General features: G+C 32.5%; 1 protein-coding gene across 2 annotated transcripts in view; it reads right to left on the bottom strand.

Moving 5' to 3' along the window:
* dnmt3ab (DNA (cytosine-5-)-methyltransferase 3 alpha b) overlaps window positions 1-21289 on the bottom strand; it is a 79266-nt gene extending 57977 nt beyond the window's left edge. Inside the window, exons 1-5 of one of the 2 annotated variants that reach the window (XM_061924529.1) lie at window positions 21074-21289; window positions 15220-15318; window positions 9266-9581; window positions 7710-7756; window positions 5139-5285 (exon numbers count right to left, since the gene is read on the bottom strand). In XM_061924529.1, coding sequence (XP_061780513.1) covers window positions 5139-5285; window positions 7710-7756; window positions 9266-9581; window positions 15220-15318; window positions 21074-21139 — 675 coding nt within the window. In that variant the 5' untranslated portion in view covers window positions 21140-21289. Of the gene's footprint in view, window positions 1-2738; window positions 2807-5138; window positions 5286-7709; window positions 7757-9265; window positions 9582-15219; window positions 15319-21073 lie in introns of those variants that run through there. The other variant, XM_061924530.1, reaches the window with a different exon arrangement.
* Between the last annotated feature and the right edge of the window lie 1328 nt (window positions 21290-22617).

Below are 22617 nucleotides of genomic sequence, written 5' to 3'. Positions count from 1 at the left end.
AGTAGAACTATAGCAAAAGTGCAGTAAATGTATAGTAGAACTATAGTAAAAGTTTATTAAAAGTACAGTAAAAGTACAGTGCTAGAAGGAAATGTAAACCTCTTTTTTGGGGACGGGGCCTCACTGTGTGTATGTGTGTGTGTGTGTGTGTGTGTGTGTGTGTGTGTGTGTGTGTGTGTGTGTGTGTGTGGAAAGACTGGCCTGCAGCGTTTAAAAAGGGAGAGACTAGTAGATCATTTATGCAAGCGTGTACATATATACATACATATATACATATATATACACACATATATACATATATATACACACATATACATATATACATACATATATGTATATATACACACATATATACAAATACATACATATACACACATACATATACAAATATATACACATATATATACCGGTACACACATACATACATATACATATATACATACATGTATATATATATATATATATATATATATATACATACATACATATACACATACGTATATATATATATATATATATATATATACATTATATTGCCAAAAGTATTTGGCAAGTTGCCGATAAACATATATATATATATATATATATATATATATATATATATATATATATATATATATATATATATATATATATTTACACATATATATATATATATATATATATATATATATATACTGTACATACATATATGTATATATAAACATATATACATATATGCACATATTTTTGAGAGAAAGGGGACTCAATTGTGTTCCTCTACAGATGAGCTTGCCTTGAGTACACAACTACTTCAACTTTTGAGGTGGGGGGGGTGTATGAGTAGGCTTCACTACATGTCTTAAAATAAATCCTGTAGCGACAGATGCAGGAGCTGGAAATGCTATGCTAGTAGTGCTAACCTAGCATGATGTTCAATTGTAATGTTAGCATGTAGCTCACATAGATATGCTAGTGTTGCTAACCTAGCATGATGTTAAAATGTAATGTTAGCATGTAGCTCACATAGTTATGCTAGTGTTGCTAACCTAGCATGATATTAAAATGTAATGTTAGCATGTAGCTCACATAGATATGCTAGTGTTGCTAACCTAGCATGATGGTAGAATATAATGTTAGCATGTAGCTCACATCGCTATGCTAGTAGTGCTAACCTAGCATGATGTTCAATCGTAATGTTCGCATGTAGCTCACATAGATATGCTAGTGTTGCTAACCTAGCATGATGTTAAAATGTAATGTTAGCATGTAGCTCACCTAGATATGCTAGTGTTGCTAACCTAGCATGATGTTAGAATGTAATGTTAGCATGTAGCTCACATAGTTATGCTAGTGTTGCTAACCCAGCATGCATGATGTTAAAATGTAATGTTAGCATGTAGCTCACACAGCTATGCTAGTGTGGCTAACCTAGCATGATGTTAAAATGTAATGTTAGCATGTAGCTCACATAGCTATGCTAGTGTTGCTAACCTAGCATGATATTCAATTGTAATGTTAGCATGTATCTTACATCGCTATGCTAGTGTTGCTAACTTAGCATGATATTAGATTATAACAATAGCATGTAGCTCACATCGCTATGCTAGTGTTGCTAACCTAGCATGATGTTCAATCGGAATGTTAGCATGTCGCTCACATAGCTATGCTAGTGTTGCTAACTTAGCATGATATAAAATTATAACAATAACATGTAGCTCACATAGCTAGCATGATTTTCAATTGTAATGTTAGCATGCAGCTCACATCGCTATGCTAGTGTTGCTAACCTAGCATGATGTTCAATTTAATGTTAGCATGTAGCTCACATAGCTATGCTAGTGTTGCTAATTTAGCATGATATAAAATTATAACAATAGCATGTAGCTCACATAGCTATGCTAGTGTTGCTAACCTAGCATGATGTTCAATCGTAATGTTAGCATGCAGCTCAGATCGCTATGCTAGCGTTGCTAACCTAGCATGATGTTCAATTTAATGTTAGCATGTAGCTCACATAGCTATGCTAGTGTTGCTAACTTAGCATGATATAAAATTATAACAATAGCATGTAGCTCACATAGCTATGCTAGTGTTGCTAACCTAGCATGATGTTCAATCGTAATGTTAGCATGTAGCTCACATCGCTATGCTAGCGTTGCTAACCTAGCATGATGTTCAATTGTAATGTTAGCATGTAGCTCACATCGCTATGCTAGTGTTGCTAACTTAGCATGATATTAAAATACAACAATAGCATGTAGCTCACATCGCTACGCTAGTGTTGCTAACATTTACCGCTCTAACGTGTGCTCAATTGAAGCGTTGCTATGGAAACTATGTCCATGTATTTTAAGTTTCCGGCACTTATTGCGATTTAAATCCCTTTTTTTGTTAAAGTCACACTCATTAAACGAATAATCGAAGCCACAAAATATGAATGGTCACAAGTCATCTACTTCCTGTCCCTTACATCAGATACTGTTAAGTGACCATATTTGGTCGCTAAGGTGCTGGCGTAGAACAGGAAACACTTTAAGCACGTATCAAACCCACAGAGGAAAAAACTTTCTCAAACGCCTCCTCACATGCTCACATTGCCTCCACCCACCCCCACCCCCACCCCCGCTTCAAGCCGCAGATGGTGCACAAGAAGGTTTTCTAGAAAGAGCTGCAGTCAGCATATTTCCCCCAACCTTTTTGCTAAAATGCTACGTTGCTAAGTGGACGTGCAAAACAAACACATGCGGCACACATACCCAAACACGCCACGAGCCTCATGATCCAGTGTGGAGGGGAGGGCGGCTTTTTTTTTTTTTTTTTTTTTAAACAACTCTCCCCCTCGCACCCCCTCAAGAAAAAAAAAACATTTCTTTGTCTGGGAATTCGGGGGTCAGGTGGTCGCTGAGCACATTCCTGGTTGGCTGCAGGCCACTCCAGCAAAGCCTTGGCAGCCCGCCAGGAGGCCTTCAGCACACTCCTTTCCAGGGTGGGGGGGTTTGGGGGAGGGGGCTCCAGTGTTTAAAAAAATAATAAAAATAAAATAAGTTTGAGTGAGAGAGATGTTTCCAGGAGAAAGTGCAAGATAATCCCACAGCAGGAAAAAGTGCAGCTAAAAAATATCATTGCCTTCCTCAAAAAAAAAAAAAAAAAGGTCTGCAAATAAAAAAAACTAATTCTCCAAATTAAAAAAAAAGGTTTGCCGGTAAAATAAATGTTGTTTCTGGAAAAAAAATTTAAAAAAAAAAATTCGCAAGTAAAAAATTTTTTTTTTCTGCAAATACTTTTTTTTTTCGCAAGTTAAAAAAAAAGAGACAAAAATTCTGCGAATAAAATAAACGTTTCGCAAGTGAAATCAATTTTTTGGTTGCAAATTAAAAAACGATTCGCAAGTAAAAAAAAATGATTTCCTGGAAATAAAAAAACAATTTTTGCCAGTAAAACATTTTTTTTTTTGCAAATGAAAAAACGATTCGCAAGTTAAAAAAACAAAAACGTTTTTCTGCAAATAAATATTGTTTTCGCAAGTTAAAAGAAAAGAAGAAAATTCTGCAAATAAAATAAACGTTTCGCAAGTAAAATACATTTTTTGTTGCAAATTAAAAAATGATTCGCAAGTAAAAAAAAATATAATTTCCTGCGAATAAAAAAATATTTTTTGCCAGTAAAAAAATATTTTTTCTGCAAAAAAAAAATAATTTGCAAGTACAAAAAATGTTTTTCTGTAAATAAAAAAATGATTCACAAGTTAAAAAAAATAAATAATGTAAATAAAATAAACGTTTCGCAAGTAAAATCAATTTGTTTTTGTAAATTAAAAAACTATTTGCAAGTAAAAACATTTTTTATTTCCTGCAAATAAAAAACATTTTTTACCAGAATTTTTTTTTTTTGCAAATTAAAAAAAACAATTTGCAAGTAAAACATATTTTTTTCTGCAAATTAAAAAACGATTCGCAAGTAAAATTAAAAAAAGAAAACAATTCTGCAAATAAAAAAAACGTTTCGCACGTAAAATAATTCTTTTTGTTGAAAATGAAAAAACGATTCGCAAGTAAAAAAACAAATAATTCTGTACATGAAAAAAAAGATTTGCAAGTGAAAGGAACAATTTTCTGCAAATAAAAAAACAGATTTGCGGGTAAAAAAAATGTTTTTTCTGCAAATAATTTAAAAAAAGATTCGCAAGTAAAAATCAAAAAACTTTCTGCAAATAAAAAAACGATTTGCAAGTTTTAAAAAAAAGTATTTTTTGAAAACGAAAAAAAGATTTGCAAGTAAAATAATTTTTTTCTGCAAATTAAAAAAACGATTCGCAAGTAAAAAAAAAGAAAACAATTCTGCAAAGAAAAAAAACGTTTCGCAAGTAAAATAAATGTTTTTGTTGCAAATTAAAAAGAATATTTGCAAGTAAAAGAAAATTTGTTTTTGAAAATCAAAAAAACAATTTGCAAAAAAAAAAAAACATTTTCTGCAAATAAAAACAAATGTTGCCAATAAAAAAAATAATATTTTTTTCAAATGTAAAAATTTATTCGCAAGTAAAAAAAAAAAAAGAAAACAATTCTGCAAATAAAAAAAACGTTTCGCACCTAAAATAATTTTTTTTGTTGAAAATGAAAAAACGATTCGCAAGTAAAAAAAAAAAAAATTCTGTACATGAAAAAAAAGATTTGCAAGTGAAAGAACAATTTTATGCAAATAAAAAAAACAGATTTGCGGGTAAAAAATTTTTTTTTCTGTAAATAATTAAAAAAAAAGATTAGCAAGTAAAAATAAAAAAACTTTCTGCAAATAAAAAAACCATTCGCAAGTTTAAAAAAAAAAGTATTTTTTGAAAATGAAAATAAGATTTGCAAGTAAAATATTTTTTTTTTTGCAAATTAAAAAAAACATTTGAAAGAAAAAAAAAAAAATCTGTAAAACCCCCCCCCCCCAAAAAACAGCAACAATTGTCAGCACAAAAGCCAGAAAGCTGTTCCAGTGCTATTGTCATGTCGTATTAGATGATGTCATATAAGATGATGTCATATCAGATGATGCATCAAGTACTATGCTCCATCTCCCAAAATAAAATGGCAGCGGAGCTCCACGCCTGACTTTCTGTAGCCCCGCCCCCTTGCCAGAGATGGCGGCCGGAGGAGAGCAGTGGTACTCACCTCCATCTTCCACTTGGCCAGCCACTCCTCTCTGGTCCGCTTGCTAATGTAATAAGGGTCGCCAGCCTGGAAGGTAACTCTGGGCACGGGCCTCTGGCGAAGGCTGACTTCCCAGGCCACGCCCCCTCGCAGCCTCTCACCACCTCCCTGTTCAAGGCGTTCACAACAACAACACAAATTAGCTTCTCGCTTTTTTTGTTAGCTTTCTCTTTCAAACACAGCGCCGCCCTAGCAACCTTCTCCTTCTCCTGTATCTTCCATCATCAGCATCACTTTCCTTCATCACGCCAACGCCTCGCCATGGCGTCCATTTTTCATCTTTTCAGCTTCAGGAGCGTAAAAACACAGTCGTGTGTTCCTCTTCTCGCACAATCTTCACTTACAATCTTTGTTTCCGCTGAAACATAACCAACCAGCGAGCATCTGAAGCTTCATATAACTCAACTCTTCAACTGGCGACCCATCCCGCCCAATAATCGTGACACGCCCCTTGATGACATCACCTGTTATTGACGTCACGCCCGTTGATGACGTCACACCCATTATTGACGTCACGCAAAACATTATTGACGTCATTCCCATTATTGGCGTCACGCCCGTTGATTACGTCATGCCCATTGATGACATCACCCCTGTTAACGTCAACCCACGTTCATGACGTCATACCCGGTGTTGACGTCACGCCCGTTGACGCCTCTTATTTAAGTCACGCCCGTTACTGATGTTACGCCCGTTGATGACATCATCCTCGTTGACGACATAACCCTCATTGATGACGTCATGCCCCTTAATGGCGTCACACCCATTGATGACGTCACCCCTGTTGATGACGTCACGCCCGTTATTGATGTCACGCCCGTTGATGACGTCACCCTCGTTGATGACGTCATGCCCGTTATTGACGTAACACCCGTTGATGACGTCATCCCCGTTGATGACATCACCCCCGTTGATGATGTCACACCCGCTGATGACGTCACCCCCGTTGATGACGGCACGCCCGTTGATGACGTCACGCCCGTTGATGACGTCACGCCTCTTATTTATGTCACGCCCGTTGATGACATCACCCTCGTTGATGACGTCATGCCCCTTATTGACATCACGCCCGTTGAACACATCACACTTGTTGATGACGTCATGCCCGTTATTGACGTCACACCCATTGATGACGTCACCCCTGTTAATGACGTCACGCCCGTTATTGAGGTCACGCCCGTTGATGACATCACGCCCGTTATTGACGTCACGCCCTTTGATGACGTCACGCCCGTTGATGACGTCACCCTCGTTGATGACGTCATGCCCGTTATTGATGTCACACCCATTGATGACGTCATCCCTGTTAATGACATCACCACCGTTGACGTCACACCCGCTGATGACGTCATGCCCGTTGAAGACGTCACACCTGTTGATGACATCACCCTCGTTGATGACATCACCCTCGTTGATGACGTCATGCCCCTTATTGACATCACGCCCGTTGAACACATCACACTTGTTGATGACGTCATGCTCGTTATTGACGTCACACCCATTGATGACGTCACCCCTGTTATTGAGGTCACACCTGTTGATGACATCACGCCCGTTATTGACGTCACGCCCGTTGATGACGTCACCCTCGTTGATGACGTCATGCCCGTTATTGATGTCACACCCATTGATGACGTCATCCCCGTTAATGACATCACCACCGTTGATGACGTCACACCCGCTGATGACGTCACGCCCATTGATGACAGCACCCCCGTTGATGACGTCACGCCCATTGAAGACGTCACACCCGTTGAAGACGTCATGCCCGTTGAAGACGTCACACCCATTGATGACGTCACGCCCGTTATTGATGTCACCCCTGTTGATGATATCACGTCCGTTATTGACGTCACGCCCATTGATGACATCACCCTCGTTGATGACGTCATGCTCGTTATTGACGTCACACCCATTGATGACGTCATCCCCGTTGATGACGTCACCCCGGGTGATGACGTCACACCCGCTGATGACGTCACCCCCGTTGATGACATCACACCCATTGATGACGTCATGCCCGTCATTGACGTCATGCCCGTTGAAGACGTCACACCCGTTGATGACGTCATGCCCGTTATTGACGTCATGCCCGTTGATGACATCATATAGAGGATCTTTGACTCGTTTATTTTTTTTTAATGGAATCTTAAAAACTGTTCCTGTTATATAGAGGATCTTTGACTCGTGTTTTTGTAATGAAACCATAAAAGACAGCTTCTGTCACATTGAGGATCTTTGACCTGTGTTTTTGTAATGGAACCTTAAAAACAGTTCCTGTCATAAAAAGGATCTTTAACTCGTGTTTTTTTTTAATGAATCTTAAAAACAGTTCCTGTCGTATAGAGGATCTTTGACTGGAGTTTTTGGTAGTAGAACCTTAAAAACATCTCCTGTCATATAGAGGATCTTTTACAATCCGGACGAGACTGTTTTCACTTGGATGGCAAACGTAAGACGAAGTAAGAGAGTCCGGGACTTGTCCCATGGAAATGGACGAGCAGGAAAGAGGAAGTCCTCACGCTGACTTACCTCCATTTTCATCTCTTCACTCCCGTCCTCGTCTGTGTGCTCCACATCTGGAGAGGAAACGTTCATTTTAGTTTGGAAAAACTCATCCTTAGTCACCTACAAGAGGTTTGTACATGCAGAGCTTTTCTTCCTGTCACTCACACACACACACACCAGTGACCTGGACACACCTGACGGTTGTCAAAGGTTGTTTGTTCTGCAATAGTTGAATACTTATAAAATATGCTGACAGTTATTATTTCACTGATTATTATTATTTTTTACTTTTTCAATGTTATTTCAAGTAAAAAAAACTGGGGTTCCAGTTCTGCTGCAAAAAATATTGGGAGTGATTTTTTAGAGGCGTAATATTGATGATTATACATGCAACCAGCAGGTGGTGCTACTAGATTTTAAAAACTGACCAATCACAGCTCGGCCAGGATTTCTGGGCGGTACACGTAGGCCAAGACGGCAAGTTACGTGAGGCGAGAATATACGCCGGGCTTAACAGCCAATCGGGTAGCAGTATCAACTACCAATTTTGGTTGTGCCGGCTTGTTGCGTCGCAGTTGATTCTCTGCATGGAGTGAAAAGAGAGTAGTAAAAATGAAGAAATTGTGGAGACAAGAGGAAAATTCACCTCAACAGTGTGGTATTTTTTGGGGGGGGATATTTCCAAAGGTGGTCTGTGAATTAACACCTTAGTTGTGCTCACCCTTTAGAGCACAGCTGTTACTTCCTGGCTCTAAACCTGCAGACAATAGTTATTCTCAGGTTTCTCTACGTTTACATTCTCACACTATTTTGTTTCACCTTATTAAGCATTTCTTAGTAATTATCAGCCCTGATTACGTTTACATTCTCACACTATTTTGTTTCACCTTATTAAGCATTTCTTGCTAATTATCAGCCCTGATTACGTTTACATTCTCACACTACTTTGTTTCACCTTATTAAGCATTTCTTAGTAATTATCAGCCCTGATTATGTTTACATTCTCACACTATCTTGTTTCACCTCATTATGCATTTCTTACTAATTATCAGCCCTGATTATGTTTACATTCTCACACTATTTTGTTTCACCTTATTAAAAGCGTTTCTCACTAATTATCAGCCCTGATTATGTTTACATTCTCACACTATTTTGTTTCCCCTTAAGCATTTCTTACTAATTATCAGCCCTGATTATGTTTACATTCTCACACTATTTTGTTTCACCTTATTAAGCATTTCTTGCCAATTATCAGCCCTGATTATGTTTACATTCTCACACTATTTTGTTTCACCTTATTAAGCATTTCTTGCTAATTATCAGCCCGGATTATGTTTACATTCTCACACTATTTTGTTTCACCTTATTAAGCATTTCTTACTAATTATCAGCCCTGATTATGTTTACATTCTCACACCATTTTGTTTCACCTTATTAAGCATTTCTTACTAATTATCAGCCCTGATTATGTTTACATTCTCACACTATTTTGTTTCACCTTATTAAGCATTTCTTACTAATTATCAGCCTTGATTATGTTAAGTATTGTTATGTTATGAGTCAAACTAACAAGTACTTACATTTAGTCGGGCGCTCCAGTTTCCGTCTCCCTCGCTTCTGGTGCGGCGTCACCCGGTTGTCCCGCTCGCCGTCCTGCCGGAGTCTGTCTCCCTGAGAGGGACTCTGGTCCTGGGTGTGGTCCTCTGCTCGGCAGGAGGAGGAAGAGGAGGATAGTGATGAAGACGACCAAGGCTCCCTGAGGACCCCGTTCTTCACTTCCGTCCTCTCCGCCTTGGCGTCGGACGTCCCGTCTCTGTGCCCGCCCACGTCGCCGTTGTAGGACGAAGGCGGTGCCAGCCTGGCGCCCTCGTTGTTGAAGGAAATGCAGCTTTCTACCTGCGGGTGGAGGCGAGACAGGTTAGCACTCTGGATGTGGATCTTCAGGGTCACACAACGTGTTACTTGAAATGTGTTAACTGTTAACTTTTTCAGCCATTCACCTCAGGGTACAAGACACCTACCAACTGTTAGCATGCTAGCATGTTCACATTAGCACGCTAACTTTTTCAGCTAGTTGTGCAGCCGTTCACCTTAGTCATGTAACTTGATACTTGACACATGCTAACTGTTGGTATGCTAATGTTACCATGCAACCTGTTTCAGCTAATTTTGCAGCCGTTCACCTTAGGGTACTGGACACATGCTGTTAGCATGCTAAAAAAAATTTAAGCTAATTTTGCAGCCGTACACTTTAGTCATATAACTTGATACTCGACACATGCTAACTGTTAGCATAATAACATTTGCATGCTAACATTTGCATGATAATTTTTTTAAGCTAATTTTGCAGTCGTACACTTTAGTCATAAATGTTGATGATTGACACATGCTAACTGTTAGCATAGTAACATTTGCATGCTAACTGTTTTAGTTACTATTGCAGCCATTAGTCATATAACTTGATACTTGACACATGGTAACTGTTAGCATGCTAACATTAGCACACAAGCTGTTTCAGCTAATTTTGCAGCCGTTCACCTTAGGGTACTGGACACATGCTGTTAGCATGCTAACATTTGCGTGCTAATTTTTTTTTTTTTTTTGCGAATTTTGCAGCCGTACACTATAGTCATATAACTTGATACTTGACACATGGTAACTGTTAGCATGCTAACATTAGCATGCTAGCTGTTTCAGCTAATTTTGCAGCCGTTCACCTCAGGGTACTTGACACATGCTAACTTTGCATGATATATTTTTTTGCTAATTTTGCAGCTGCACACCTTAGTCATATAACCTGATACTTGACACATGCAAACTGTTAGCATGCTAACATTAAAATGCTAGCTGTTTCAGCTAATTTTGCAGCCGTTCACCTCAGGGTACTTGACACATGCTAACTTTGCATGATACATTTTTTTGCTAATTTTGCAGCTGCACACCTTAGTCATATAACCTGATTCTTGACACATGCTAACTGTTAGCATGCTAACATTAACCTGTTAGCTGTTTCAGCTAATTTTGCAGCCACTCACCTCAGGGTACTTGACACATACTAACATTTGCATGCTAATATTTTAGCTAATTTTGCAGCCGTTCACCTCCAGGTACTTGACATGTGCTAACTGTTAGCATGCTAACATTTGCATGCTAATTTTGCAGCTGCACACCTTAGTCATATAACCTGATACTTGACATATGCTAACTGTTAGCATGCTGACATTAAAATGCTAGCTGTTTCAGCTAATTTTGCAGCCGTTCACCTCAGGTCACTTGACACATGGTAATTGTTAGCATGCTAACATTAGCACACAAGCTGTTTCAGCTATTTTCACCTTAGGGTACTGGACACATGCTGTTAGCATGCTAACATTTGCGTGCTAATTTTATTTTATTTTTGCGAATTTTGCAGCCGTACACTATAGTCATATAACTTGATACTTGACACATGGTAACTGTTAGCATGCTAACATTAAAATGCTAGCTGTTTCAGCTAATTTTGCAGCCGTTCACCTCAGGGTACTTGACACATGCTAACTTTGCATGATAATTTTTTTGCTAATTTTGCAGCTGCACACCTTAGTCATATAACCTGATACTTGACACATGCAAACTGTTAGCATGCTAACATTAAAATGCTAGCTGTTTCAGCTAATTTTGCAGCCGTTCACCTCAGGGTACTTGACACATGCTAACTTTGCATGATACATTTTTTTTGCTAATTTTGCAGCTGCACACCTTAGTCATATAACCTGATTCTTGACACATGCTAACTGTTAGCATTCTAACATTAACCTGTTAGCTGTTTCAGCTAATTTTGCAGCCGCTCACCTCAGGGTACTTGACACATGCTAACTGTTAGCATACTAACATTTGCATGCTAATAGTTTAGCTAATTTTGCAGCCGTTCACCTCCAGGTACTTGACACGTGCTAACTGTTAGCATGCTAACATTTGCATGCTAATTTTGCAGCTGCACACCTTAGTCATATAACCTGATACTTGACACATGCTAACTGTTAGCATGCTGACATTAAAATGCTAGCTGTTTCAGCTAATTTTGCAGCCGTTCACCTCAGGGCACTTGACACATGCTAAATGTTAGCATGCTAACATTTGCATGCTAATTTGTAGCTAATTTTGCAGCCGTACACCTTAGTCACGTAACTTGACACTCGACACATGCTAAAGTTAGCATGCTAGCTGTTCCGGCTAATTTTGCAGCCGTACACCATAGAGTCACATAACCTGTTAGCACGCTAACATTTACATGCTAACTTTTTAACTAACTTTGCAGCTGTACACTTTAGTCATATAAATTGACACTAGCTTGACACATGCTAACTGTTTTAACTAATTTTGCAGCTGTATAACTCAGAGTCATATAACTTGGTACTTAAAAAATGTGCAGTTAGCAGAAAGGTAAAAAAAACAAACAATAAATACAGAACATTATTACAAATATCCTCAATGTTTCATAATCATTGGACAAATGCTACCAGGCAAAATATTAGCCACCACACCTTAAAAATTTGTTTTGTTTTTGTGTGAAAACAAAATAAAGTAATATAAATGTATGTATTTATCTTTTATTGCCAATTTTATGCTAAACACAGGCCCAATTCCAACAAGTATTTCCTCATTTCTCAGTCTCCGCCCACACGATGCGTTCATGCTCACAGACCGTGGGAAAAATTAGCATCCACATTCTTCAATATGTGAAAAAGTCGCAATGTTGTACAAAATTAAATATACATTTTAAGAGAATAATATAAAAAAAATTATGTGTATCGGGTGTTTTGAGAGATTAAATAGAAGATCTCAAAAAAGCGTTTTTTTTTCCAGAAAAAAAGAGTAATATTTAGAAAATTCGGCGGGAATTTCACTAGAATAGTCATTATTTCATAAGAAGATAGTAAAAAAAAAAAAAAATTATATATATACGTATATATCTATATATATATATAATTAAATAATATATATATTATTTAATATTCCAAAAAATACATGTTATTTTATGAGAATAAAGTCAGCTCAATGTTTTGTTTTGTTTTTTAAATAAAAAAAATTTTGCGATAAAGTCAAATTATTTTTAAGGAAAAACCTAATTTTGCTATTGCTATTGTTTTTTTTGTTTTTGTTTTTTTTACCACAGCACGCAAACATGTCAAGAATGTTAGCTGCTAATGTGTAGTGTAGTGTGTGTGTGTGTGTGTGTGTGTGTGTGTGTGTGTGTAAAAATAGAAACATTTAGTGGGCCAATGCGGGCGTAAAGTGGGACATGTCTTGTGAGATTTTGTCTGTGGAAACACTTTACTGGAAGACAAAAATGCTACATGCTAACATTACATTTTAACATCATGCTAAGTTAGCAACATTAACATAGCTATGTGAGCTACATGCTAACATTACAGTTTAACATCATGCTAGGTTAGCATATCTACTGCATTGTTGTATGTGATATAAAGTGACAGAAATGTGCTAGCTCGATGCTAATTTACATTGGCTATCCCATATACATGCTACTGATTAGCATTAGCGATTTTACATGGCGATTTCAACACCTTCAAATGTGTGCAGGAAAAGTACAACTACGATGCATGTTAAGATGTGTGTAAAAAGTACAACACTTACAGTATGAACACTTTGTTGGATGCCACAAAAGACGAGACTCAGTGGCTAATAGATAACTTCCTGACTACGGCAGCACACACAGGACGGACTGAAATTAATGCTACTCAGAAGTGTAAGAAGTTGTAGTGCAAAAGTGAAAGGTGTCAGATTTTACACAACTTATTTGGAACTTTGGAAAACAAACTTACAAGGAAAAAATTGATTTTCAAGATAAAAGTTGATTTTCAAGACAAAAAATTATTTTCAAGGTAAAAGTTTATTTTCAAGACAAAAAATTATTTTCAAGACAAAAAATTATTTTCAAGACAAAAAAATATTTTCAAGGTGAAAGTTTATTTTCAAGGTAAAAGTTTATTTTCAAGACAAAAAATTATTTTCAAGGTAAAAGTTGATTTTCAAGACAAAAAAAGATTTTCAAAGTAAAAGTTGATTTTCAAAGTAAAAGTTGATTTTCAAGACAATAAATTATTTTCAAGCTAAAAGTTGATTTTCAAAGTAAAAGTTGATTTTCAAGACAAATGATTTTCAAGGGAAAAAAAGATTTTCAAGGTAAAAGTTGATTTTCAAGGTAAAAGGTGATTTTCAAGGTAAAAGTTGATTTTCAAGACAAAACATGATTTTCAAAGTAAATGTTGATTTTCAAGACAAAAAATGATTTTCAAGGGAAAAAAATGATTTTCAAGGTAAAAGTTGATTTTCAAAGTAAAAGTTGATTTTCAAGACAAAAAATGATTTTCAAGGGGAAAAAAATGATTTTCAAGGGAAAATTTGATTTTCAAGGTAAAAGTTGATTTTCAAGACAAAAAATTATTTTCAAGGTAAAAGTTTATTTTCAAGACAAAAAATTATTTTCAAGACAAAAAATTATTTTCAAGACAAAAAAATATTTTCAAGGTGAAAGTTTATTTTCAAGGTAAAAGTTTATTTTCAAGACAGAAAATTATTTTCAAGGTAAAAGTTGATTTTCAAGACAAAAAAAGATTTTCAAAGTAAAAGTTGATTTTCAAAGTAAAAGTTGATTTTCAAGACAATAAATTATTTTCAAGCTAAAAGTTGATTTTCAAAGTAAAAGTTGATTTTCAAGACAAATGATTTTCAATGGGAAACAAATATTTTCAAGGTAAAAGTTGATTTTCAAGGTAAAAGGTGATTTTCAAGGTAAAAGTTGATTTTCAAGACAAAACATGATTTTCAAAGTAAATGTTGATTTTCAAGACAAAAAATGATTTTCAAGGTAAAAGTTGATTTTCAAGGTAAAAGTTGATTTTCAAGACAAAAAAATATTTTCAAGGTAAAAGTTGAATTTCAAAGTAAAAGTTGATTTTCAAGACAAAAAAATATTTTCAAGGGGAAAAAAATTATTTTCAAGGTAAAATTTGATTTTCAAGGTAAAAGTTGATTTTCAAAGTAAAAGTTGATTTTCAAGACAAAAAATTATTTTGAAGGGGGAAAAAATGATTTTCAAGGGAAAATTTGATTTTCAAGGGAAAATTTGATTTTCAAGGTAAAAGTTGATTTTCAAGACAAAAAATGATTTTCAAGGTAAAAGTTGATTTTCAAGATAAAAAATGATTTTCAAGGTAAAAGTTGATTATTCAAGACAAAAAATTATATTCAAAGTCAAAGTTGATTTTCAAGACACAAAATGATTTTTAAGGGAAAAAAATTATTTTCAAGGTAAAAGTTGATTTTCAAGACAAAAAAATATTTTCAAGGAAAAAAAAATATTTTCAAGGTAAAAGTTGATTTTGAAGGTAAAAGTTGATTTTCAATGTAAAAGTTGATTTTCAAGGTAAAAGTTGATTTTCAATGTAAAAGTTGATTTTCAAGGTAAAAGTTGATTTTCAATGTAAAAGTTGATTTTCAAGGTAAAAGTTGATTTTCAAGACAAAAAACTTACAGGAAGTTGCTTCCGCTTCCGTGCTAGCTTGGCGTGCGCAGACGAGGTGCAGTTAGCCTGGTCCGTCATCAGGTCCAAGTCCCGTACCGCGTTGTCTCGCTGCAAAGAAGGACAAACAGCACTTTTGGAACAAAGTCATTTTATATGTTTGTAGTTATTCATAATTATTATTAGAATGTCTTTTGCTGCCTGCGGATCATTCTAAAAATTCTATTATAAAAAATGTAAAACATAAAAATATGTAAAAAAGTTTTCCTTGGCAAAAAGGGCATAAAACAAACATAAAAAAATATTCAAAAATTATAATTGACGGATAGATCAGAAGTTGAGCTCGTAATATAAGAGTTGGAAGTAAAAAAAAAAAAAAAAAAAATGTATAATTTTTATTTTATGTTTTTTAATTAATTTTTATTATTATTTACTATTTTATATTTTGGTGTTTTTCTTTGAAACGGTCATCGTTCAAAAGAGTAATATACTGTAATCAACATTGTTGTGAATTATTGAAAATAAATAAATAAATAAAAAATAAATGAATATGGCTTATTTTTAACACTTCTATTAGTGTGGCCATTTTCAATCCCCAATCATTTTAGTGGGATTTTGTTTTAAACTGTCATTGCTCAAAAATAATAATCAATCAAAATTAATGTTATGAAATATTTATCTATTTAAGGCTTCAATTACTTCACATCAAATATTCCACCTTGAAATATTTTATGGGGGAATATTTTGTGTATTTTCCATTAAAAAAAACTAAGTTTTATTTGACGAAAATGCAAAAAACAAAACAAAAAAACCCATGTATGACTTATTTGTAAAAAAAAATCTTTGAGTGGGGCTCTTTTTGATTTTTGTTTTTTTAATTTGCTCAAAAAATAATAATCAATGTTGTCATGAATTATTGACCTATCTACGGCTCCAATTACTTCACATCAAATATTATACTTTGAAATATTTTTGAAGTATTTTTTACCATAAAAAAACTGTTTTATTTGACAAAAAATGCACAAAAAAAAAAAAAAAAAAAAAAAAAAAAGAACATGTATGACTTATTTGTAAAACTTTTTTGAGTGGGGCTCTTTTTAGATTTTTTAAAAATTAGCTAAAAAAAAAATAATGATTTAAAATCAATGTTGTCATGAATTATTGACCTATTTAAGGCTCCAATTACTTAATGTCAAATACTCCACTTTGAAACATGTTTGAAGTATTTTTTTTGCCATAAAAAACAAAGTTTTATTTGACGAAAAATGCAAAAAAAACAAAACAAAACATGTATGACTTATTTGTAAAACTTTTTTGAGTGGAGCTCTTTTTGGATTTACAAAAAAAAACTTACTTAAAAAATAATAATCAATCAAAATGAATAATGTTATGAATTATTGACCTATTTAAGGCTCCAATTACTTCACATCAAATATTCCACTTTGAAATATTTTGGGGGAATATTTTGTGTATTTGCCATAAAAAAAACAACTAGTTTTATTTGACAAAAATGCAAAAAATCAACAAAAAAAACATGTATGATTTATTTGTAAAAAACCTTTGATTGGGGCTCTTTTTGATTTTTTTAAAATGTGCTCAAAAAATAATAATGTTGTCATGAATTATTGACATATCTCAGGCTCCAATTATTTCACATCAAATATTACACTTTGAATTATTTTTGAAGTATTTATTTACCATAAAAAAACTACGTTTTATTTGACGAAAAATGCAAAAAAATAAATAAATAATACCATGTATGATTTATTTGTAAAACTTTTTTGAGTGGGGCTCTTTTTGGATTTTTTTAAAAATTTGCTCAAAAAATAATAATTGTTGTCATAAATTATTACCATTTCTCGGGCTCCAATTATTTCACATCAAATATTACACTTTGAAATATTTTTGAAGTATTTTTTTGCCATAAAAATGTTTGTTTTATTTGACGAAAAATGCAAAAAAAAGACTAACAAAAACAAAAAACCATGTATGACTTATTTGTAAAACAGTGGAAAAAGTTAGGACACCCCTGCTGTAAATGCCTTCATCACTGAAGAGCACGGCAGGTGTGGTGAAGAGTCTGCAACACGCCATTTTTTTCCCCTTTAGGGGGTAAAGAATCTACCAGGAAGATTTTCTGTCTTCAGGCTGGGGTGAAGCCTACGTGTGTGTGTGTGTGTGTGTGTGTGTGTGTGTGTGTGTGTGTGTGTGTGTGTGTGTGTGTGTGTGTGTGTGTGCGTGCGTTTACCATTACTGTCGAAGTAGCCGCTTACTACGGCTGTTGCTAGGCAACAAGATGGAGGCCAGTGCTGTGTAATGGCAACGTGGAAGCAAAAGGACACAACTGCCTTACGCTTACTACTACACCCCCCCCCCTCAAGCAGCCAACGCCCTCGCCACATACAGTATGTCACACCATCATCATCATCAAACATGGCACCAGTCCCATAATAAAGCGTCGGCGTGATGAAGTCCATTCACAAAAGAGGCGAGCGAGGTTATGAATTTAGACTTTTTCATTGAATTTATGTCAGATTATTTCTGTCAATCACTCGCTGGGTGATGTCAAATAAACACAAAAACCTGACGTTTGATGTCAAATAAACACAAAAACCTGACATCTGATGTCAAATAGACACAAAAACCTGACATCTGATGTCAAATAAACACAAAAACCTGACATTTGATGTCAAATAAACACAAAAACCTGACGTTTGATGTCAAATAAACACAAAAACCTGACATCTGATGTCAAATAAACACAAAAACCTGACATCTGATGTCAAATAAACACAAAAATCTGACATCTGATGTCAAATAAACACAAAAACCTGACATCTGATGTCAAATAAACACAAAAACCTGACATTTGATGTCAAATAAACATAAAAACCTGACATCTGATGTCAAATAAACACAAAAACCTGACATTTGATGTCAATAAACACAAAAACCTGACATTTGATGTCAAATAAACACAAAAACCTGACATTTGATGTCAAATAAACACAAAAACCTTACATCTGATGTCAAATAAACACAAAAACATGTTTTACATATATTTATGATACTATATTTTATTATTTCAATTTTTTTTCCCTTCGAATTTAGATATTTTTTAATTTAGGTTGTTTTAAATATATCTAATTTTAGAAATATAAACATAATATACATATACACACACAAATAGATATGTAATACTGTAAATATTTTTTTAAATGAATGTCATTTTTTTTATTTTTTTTTATGTATATACAGAATATATATGTCTGTAATTAAATTTTTATACGCTTTTTTTCCATTTAGGTATACATCTTTTAATTTAGATTTTCTTTTTAAATGGTAAATGGTTTGTCTTTATATAGCGCTTTACTATCCCTGGAATAATACCCAACCCAGTCACACACTGATTTTAAGTTGAATATATATTCATATTCTGTTCACTTAATGCACATAATATTTATTTGTTTTAAATTTCAATATAATTAAAAAAAAAAATGTTAAGTTTGATATATCTATATTTTGTTCACTTTATACACGGTGCACTATATATATTTATTATTTTACACTTAGCTATACATTCTTTAATTCTGATATATTTTTTAAATTAAATTATTTTTATTTTTTTTTCATTTTGGTATCTTTTAATTTTTCAATATATTTTTAAGTTTAATATACGTATATTCTTTTTTTTTACATTTAGATATACATTTTTAAATGATGATATTTTTCAAGTTTAATATATATTCTATATGTTTTATCTATATTTTGTTCACTTTATATATATATATATATGTGTATTTTTTTACATTTAGATATTCATTCTTTAGTTCTAATATTTTCTTAAGTTTAACATATATTTTTATTTTGTTCATGTATGAAATGTATATTATTTTGCATTTCCATACTTTATTTATTCTATTTTTTCAAGTTTAGTAAATCTATATTTTGTTCAGTTTATATTCTTTATATATGATATAAATTGTCATATAATATGTATTTATGTTTTATGTTTCGATATATCTTCTTTACGTCTGATATTTTTTCGAGTTTAATATACATTTTATAAATTAAATCTATTCATACTTTTTTTTCATTTTGGTATATATATATATTTTAATTTGGAGGTTTTAAGTTTAATATATATTCGTATTTTGTTCACTTTATTTACACTATTTTTTACTTCTAGATGTATATTTTTATTACCATTTTTTTTAAGTTTAATATATCAATATTTTGTTCACTTTATATATGCTATATATATTTATTTTTTTACATGTTGATATTTTTTCAAGTTTTATATATTTTTGAGCTGTCAAAGTTAACGCGTTAACTCTAACTTCTTTGTTTTGTAATGCAATCTGTGATATTTCCACCTAAACAAATGTTTTATAGCAGATTGAAACAAAGTTTATATTCTTTTATAACCTGTTCTCATTAAGAGTCTACAATTACAGAATGTTTAACAGGCTGAATATTACATTTGACTAATAAATAGAGACGGTTAAGACATTGTCATGCAGAGACATGAATATTATTAACTTGTCCAACATGTAATGTACAGAATATCAGGAGCATTTCTTTGACAATCAAAGCGTGATCGTAACAATCCACATTTTGTGTTATTAATGCGTGAAACTGGTGTCTAAACACGGAAGTGTAGCTCCTCCCATCTGAATGCAAGTGCTCCTACAGCAGGAACACACATTTTGTACTCCTACAAAATCTGGGAAGACACCGACACACTGCAGGGTTTTTTTTTAATTCCCTTTAAAAGCATGTTTATATCTTTTTTGTTTTGAGCTGTTTAAAAAAGCGTAATGTTTAAAAAAAACCGTTTAATTAAAGCAAACTAATTGTCCAGTCATGGCAATAAAAACTTGAAAATAATCTGTTTCGGGTTCTCTTATAAATAACAAAAAATTATATCTATCTGTGATTAATTTTGAGGTTACTATGAACAAACTGCGATTAAATGTTTTATTTTGTACATATATATATATATATATATAAAAAAAAATTGTGGTTATAGTTTATTTTTTTTTAAATGCATATTCTTTAATTTTGATATTTTCTTATTTTAATATATTTTTATATTTTGTTCACTTTTATATACTTTAGATATTTTTATTTATTTAAATACATATTCTTTAATTCTAATATTTTTTCAAATGTTATACATTTATTGTGTTCATGTTTAAAAAATGTTTTTCATTTAGGTATATACATTCCTAGTCTTTCAGTTTGATATTTTTATAAAGTTAATATATAATTGTATTTTTTCACTTCATATATATATATATATATATATATATATATATATATATATATATATATATATACACACACACATGTATATATATATATATATACACACACACATGTATATATATATATATATATATAGTTAAAAAAATAAATCAAATAATCAAAAATATATATATATATTTTTTTTTTTGTTTGTTTGTTTTGTTTTGTTTGTTTGTTTGTTTGTTATTTATTTTATGGGGTGTTTTTTTTGTTTTTTTTTAACATCAGTTTTGTGGATTTTCCTCAAATTCGGGGAACATCCAAACAATATTCAAATAAATACTTTTTTTTTCGGAAATGAAAAAGTGTGTAAAAATGCTACATTTCAACATTAGATAACCTGCCTGTCAACTAAAAATGGAGTTTGGTGTTTGTGTTGCAGCTGATGTCGACTTAAAATCAGTCCAAACTCGCCACCTCGACAAAAGAATATGACGAGTCAGCACGTGAGAAGTTGAAGTACGGGTTGGTTAAAAGTAGAAGTTAGCCGTACAATTTTGTATCAAAGGTAATATAAAAAAAAGGCAAAGTTGAACAAAGTTTTTAAGCTTCTTACCATTCTGCTTCCTGTAGAGTCGGCGGGGCCTTTGAATGTGGCGTTGGGGACGGCGTTGGACAGCATGGCGATGGGGTGGCGGGCGTTTGGGGTGATGATGATGATGATGGGTCACGTTGATGAAGATAAGAGAAAAAAAAAATAAAAAAAATGAGATGATCCCTCCTTTCTCCTAAAAAAAAAACACGACAAAATGAGACATTTTTACAGTTATGTTCTTCATGGACGACAATCAAATAAATAAAATAATAGGTTAATATGATAAAAAAAATTATTGATTAAATTAATTATGATTTGTTTTTAATTATATACATTTTTCATATAGTTAATGAATTAACAAATTAATAAATAAATAAAAGGAAAAAAAAATGAGATGGTCCTTATTCTCTCCCCCTAAAAACATGATCAAATTAGACATTTTTACAATCACTTCAACATATATCTGACATTGTAAAATACCAAAATTATAATTAATAAATTACATTAATTATTACAATTTATTTTATTATTTTAATTCGTTTTTTAATTAATCATCAACTTGGTTTGCAGTCCATCTCACTTTGTAAAATAATAGGATTATAATTATTACATTAAATTGATTACAATTTATTTTATTAATTTAAGTAGTTTAAAAAAATTAATTATCAATTAATAATTAATCAATTAAAAATTAAATAAAAATGAGATGGTCCTTCTTCTCTCCTGAAATAAACATGACCAAAATAGACATTTTGACAATCACTTGGTTTACAGGCTATCTCACTTTTATAATTATTAAATTAAATTAATTATTACAATGTATTTTATTCGTTTTATTGTTAATTTCATTTTTTTAAATATATATATATATATATATATATATATATATATATATATATATATATATATATATATATATATATATATATATATAAAATTAATAATGAACAATTAATTACTTAAAAATAAAAACAAACGAGATGGTCCTTCTTCTCTCCTAAAATAAACATGACAAAATCACTTCAACATCCAAGCTGGTTTACAGCCTATGTCGCTTTGTAAAATAATAGGGTAATATAATAAAAATTAATTAATTAAAATAACATATATATTTTTTATCAATTTATTTAAATGTTTTATTTAAATTTGGACACAATTATACATTTTTATAATCACTTTAACATCCAAGTTGGTTCACAGTTTATAATGCTTTGTAAACTAAGAGGACAATATAATTAAATTAACTAGTTAAATTAATTAATTATTATTAATATTTTTCATAATTTATTTTTTTTGTTTAAAAAAATATAAATGTTATTACTAATTAGAAATAACATACAAAATTAGATGATCCTTATTCTCTCCTCCAAAAAACATGACCAAATTAGGCATTTTTACAATCACTTCAACATCCAACTTGGATTACAGTCCATCTCACTTTGTAAAATACGAGAATTATGATTATTAAATTAACTTATTTATTACAATTGATTTCATTCATTTAATTAATAATTCAATTAGTTTAATTTTTATTAATTATCAATTAATAATAAATTACTTAAAAA

Source organism: Nerophis lumbriciformis, linkage group LG29, assembly GCF_033978685.3.
Source record: "Nerophis lumbriciformis linkage group LG29, RoL_Nlum_v2.1, whole genome shotgun sequence".
Classification (NCBI taxonomy): Eukaryota; Metazoa; Chordata; class Actinopteri; order Syngnathiformes; family Syngnathidae; genus Nerophis; species Nerophis lumbriciformis.
The sequence above is the reverse complement of the archived record's forward strand: the minus strand, read 5'-3'. Positions and strand labels throughout refer to the sequence as shown.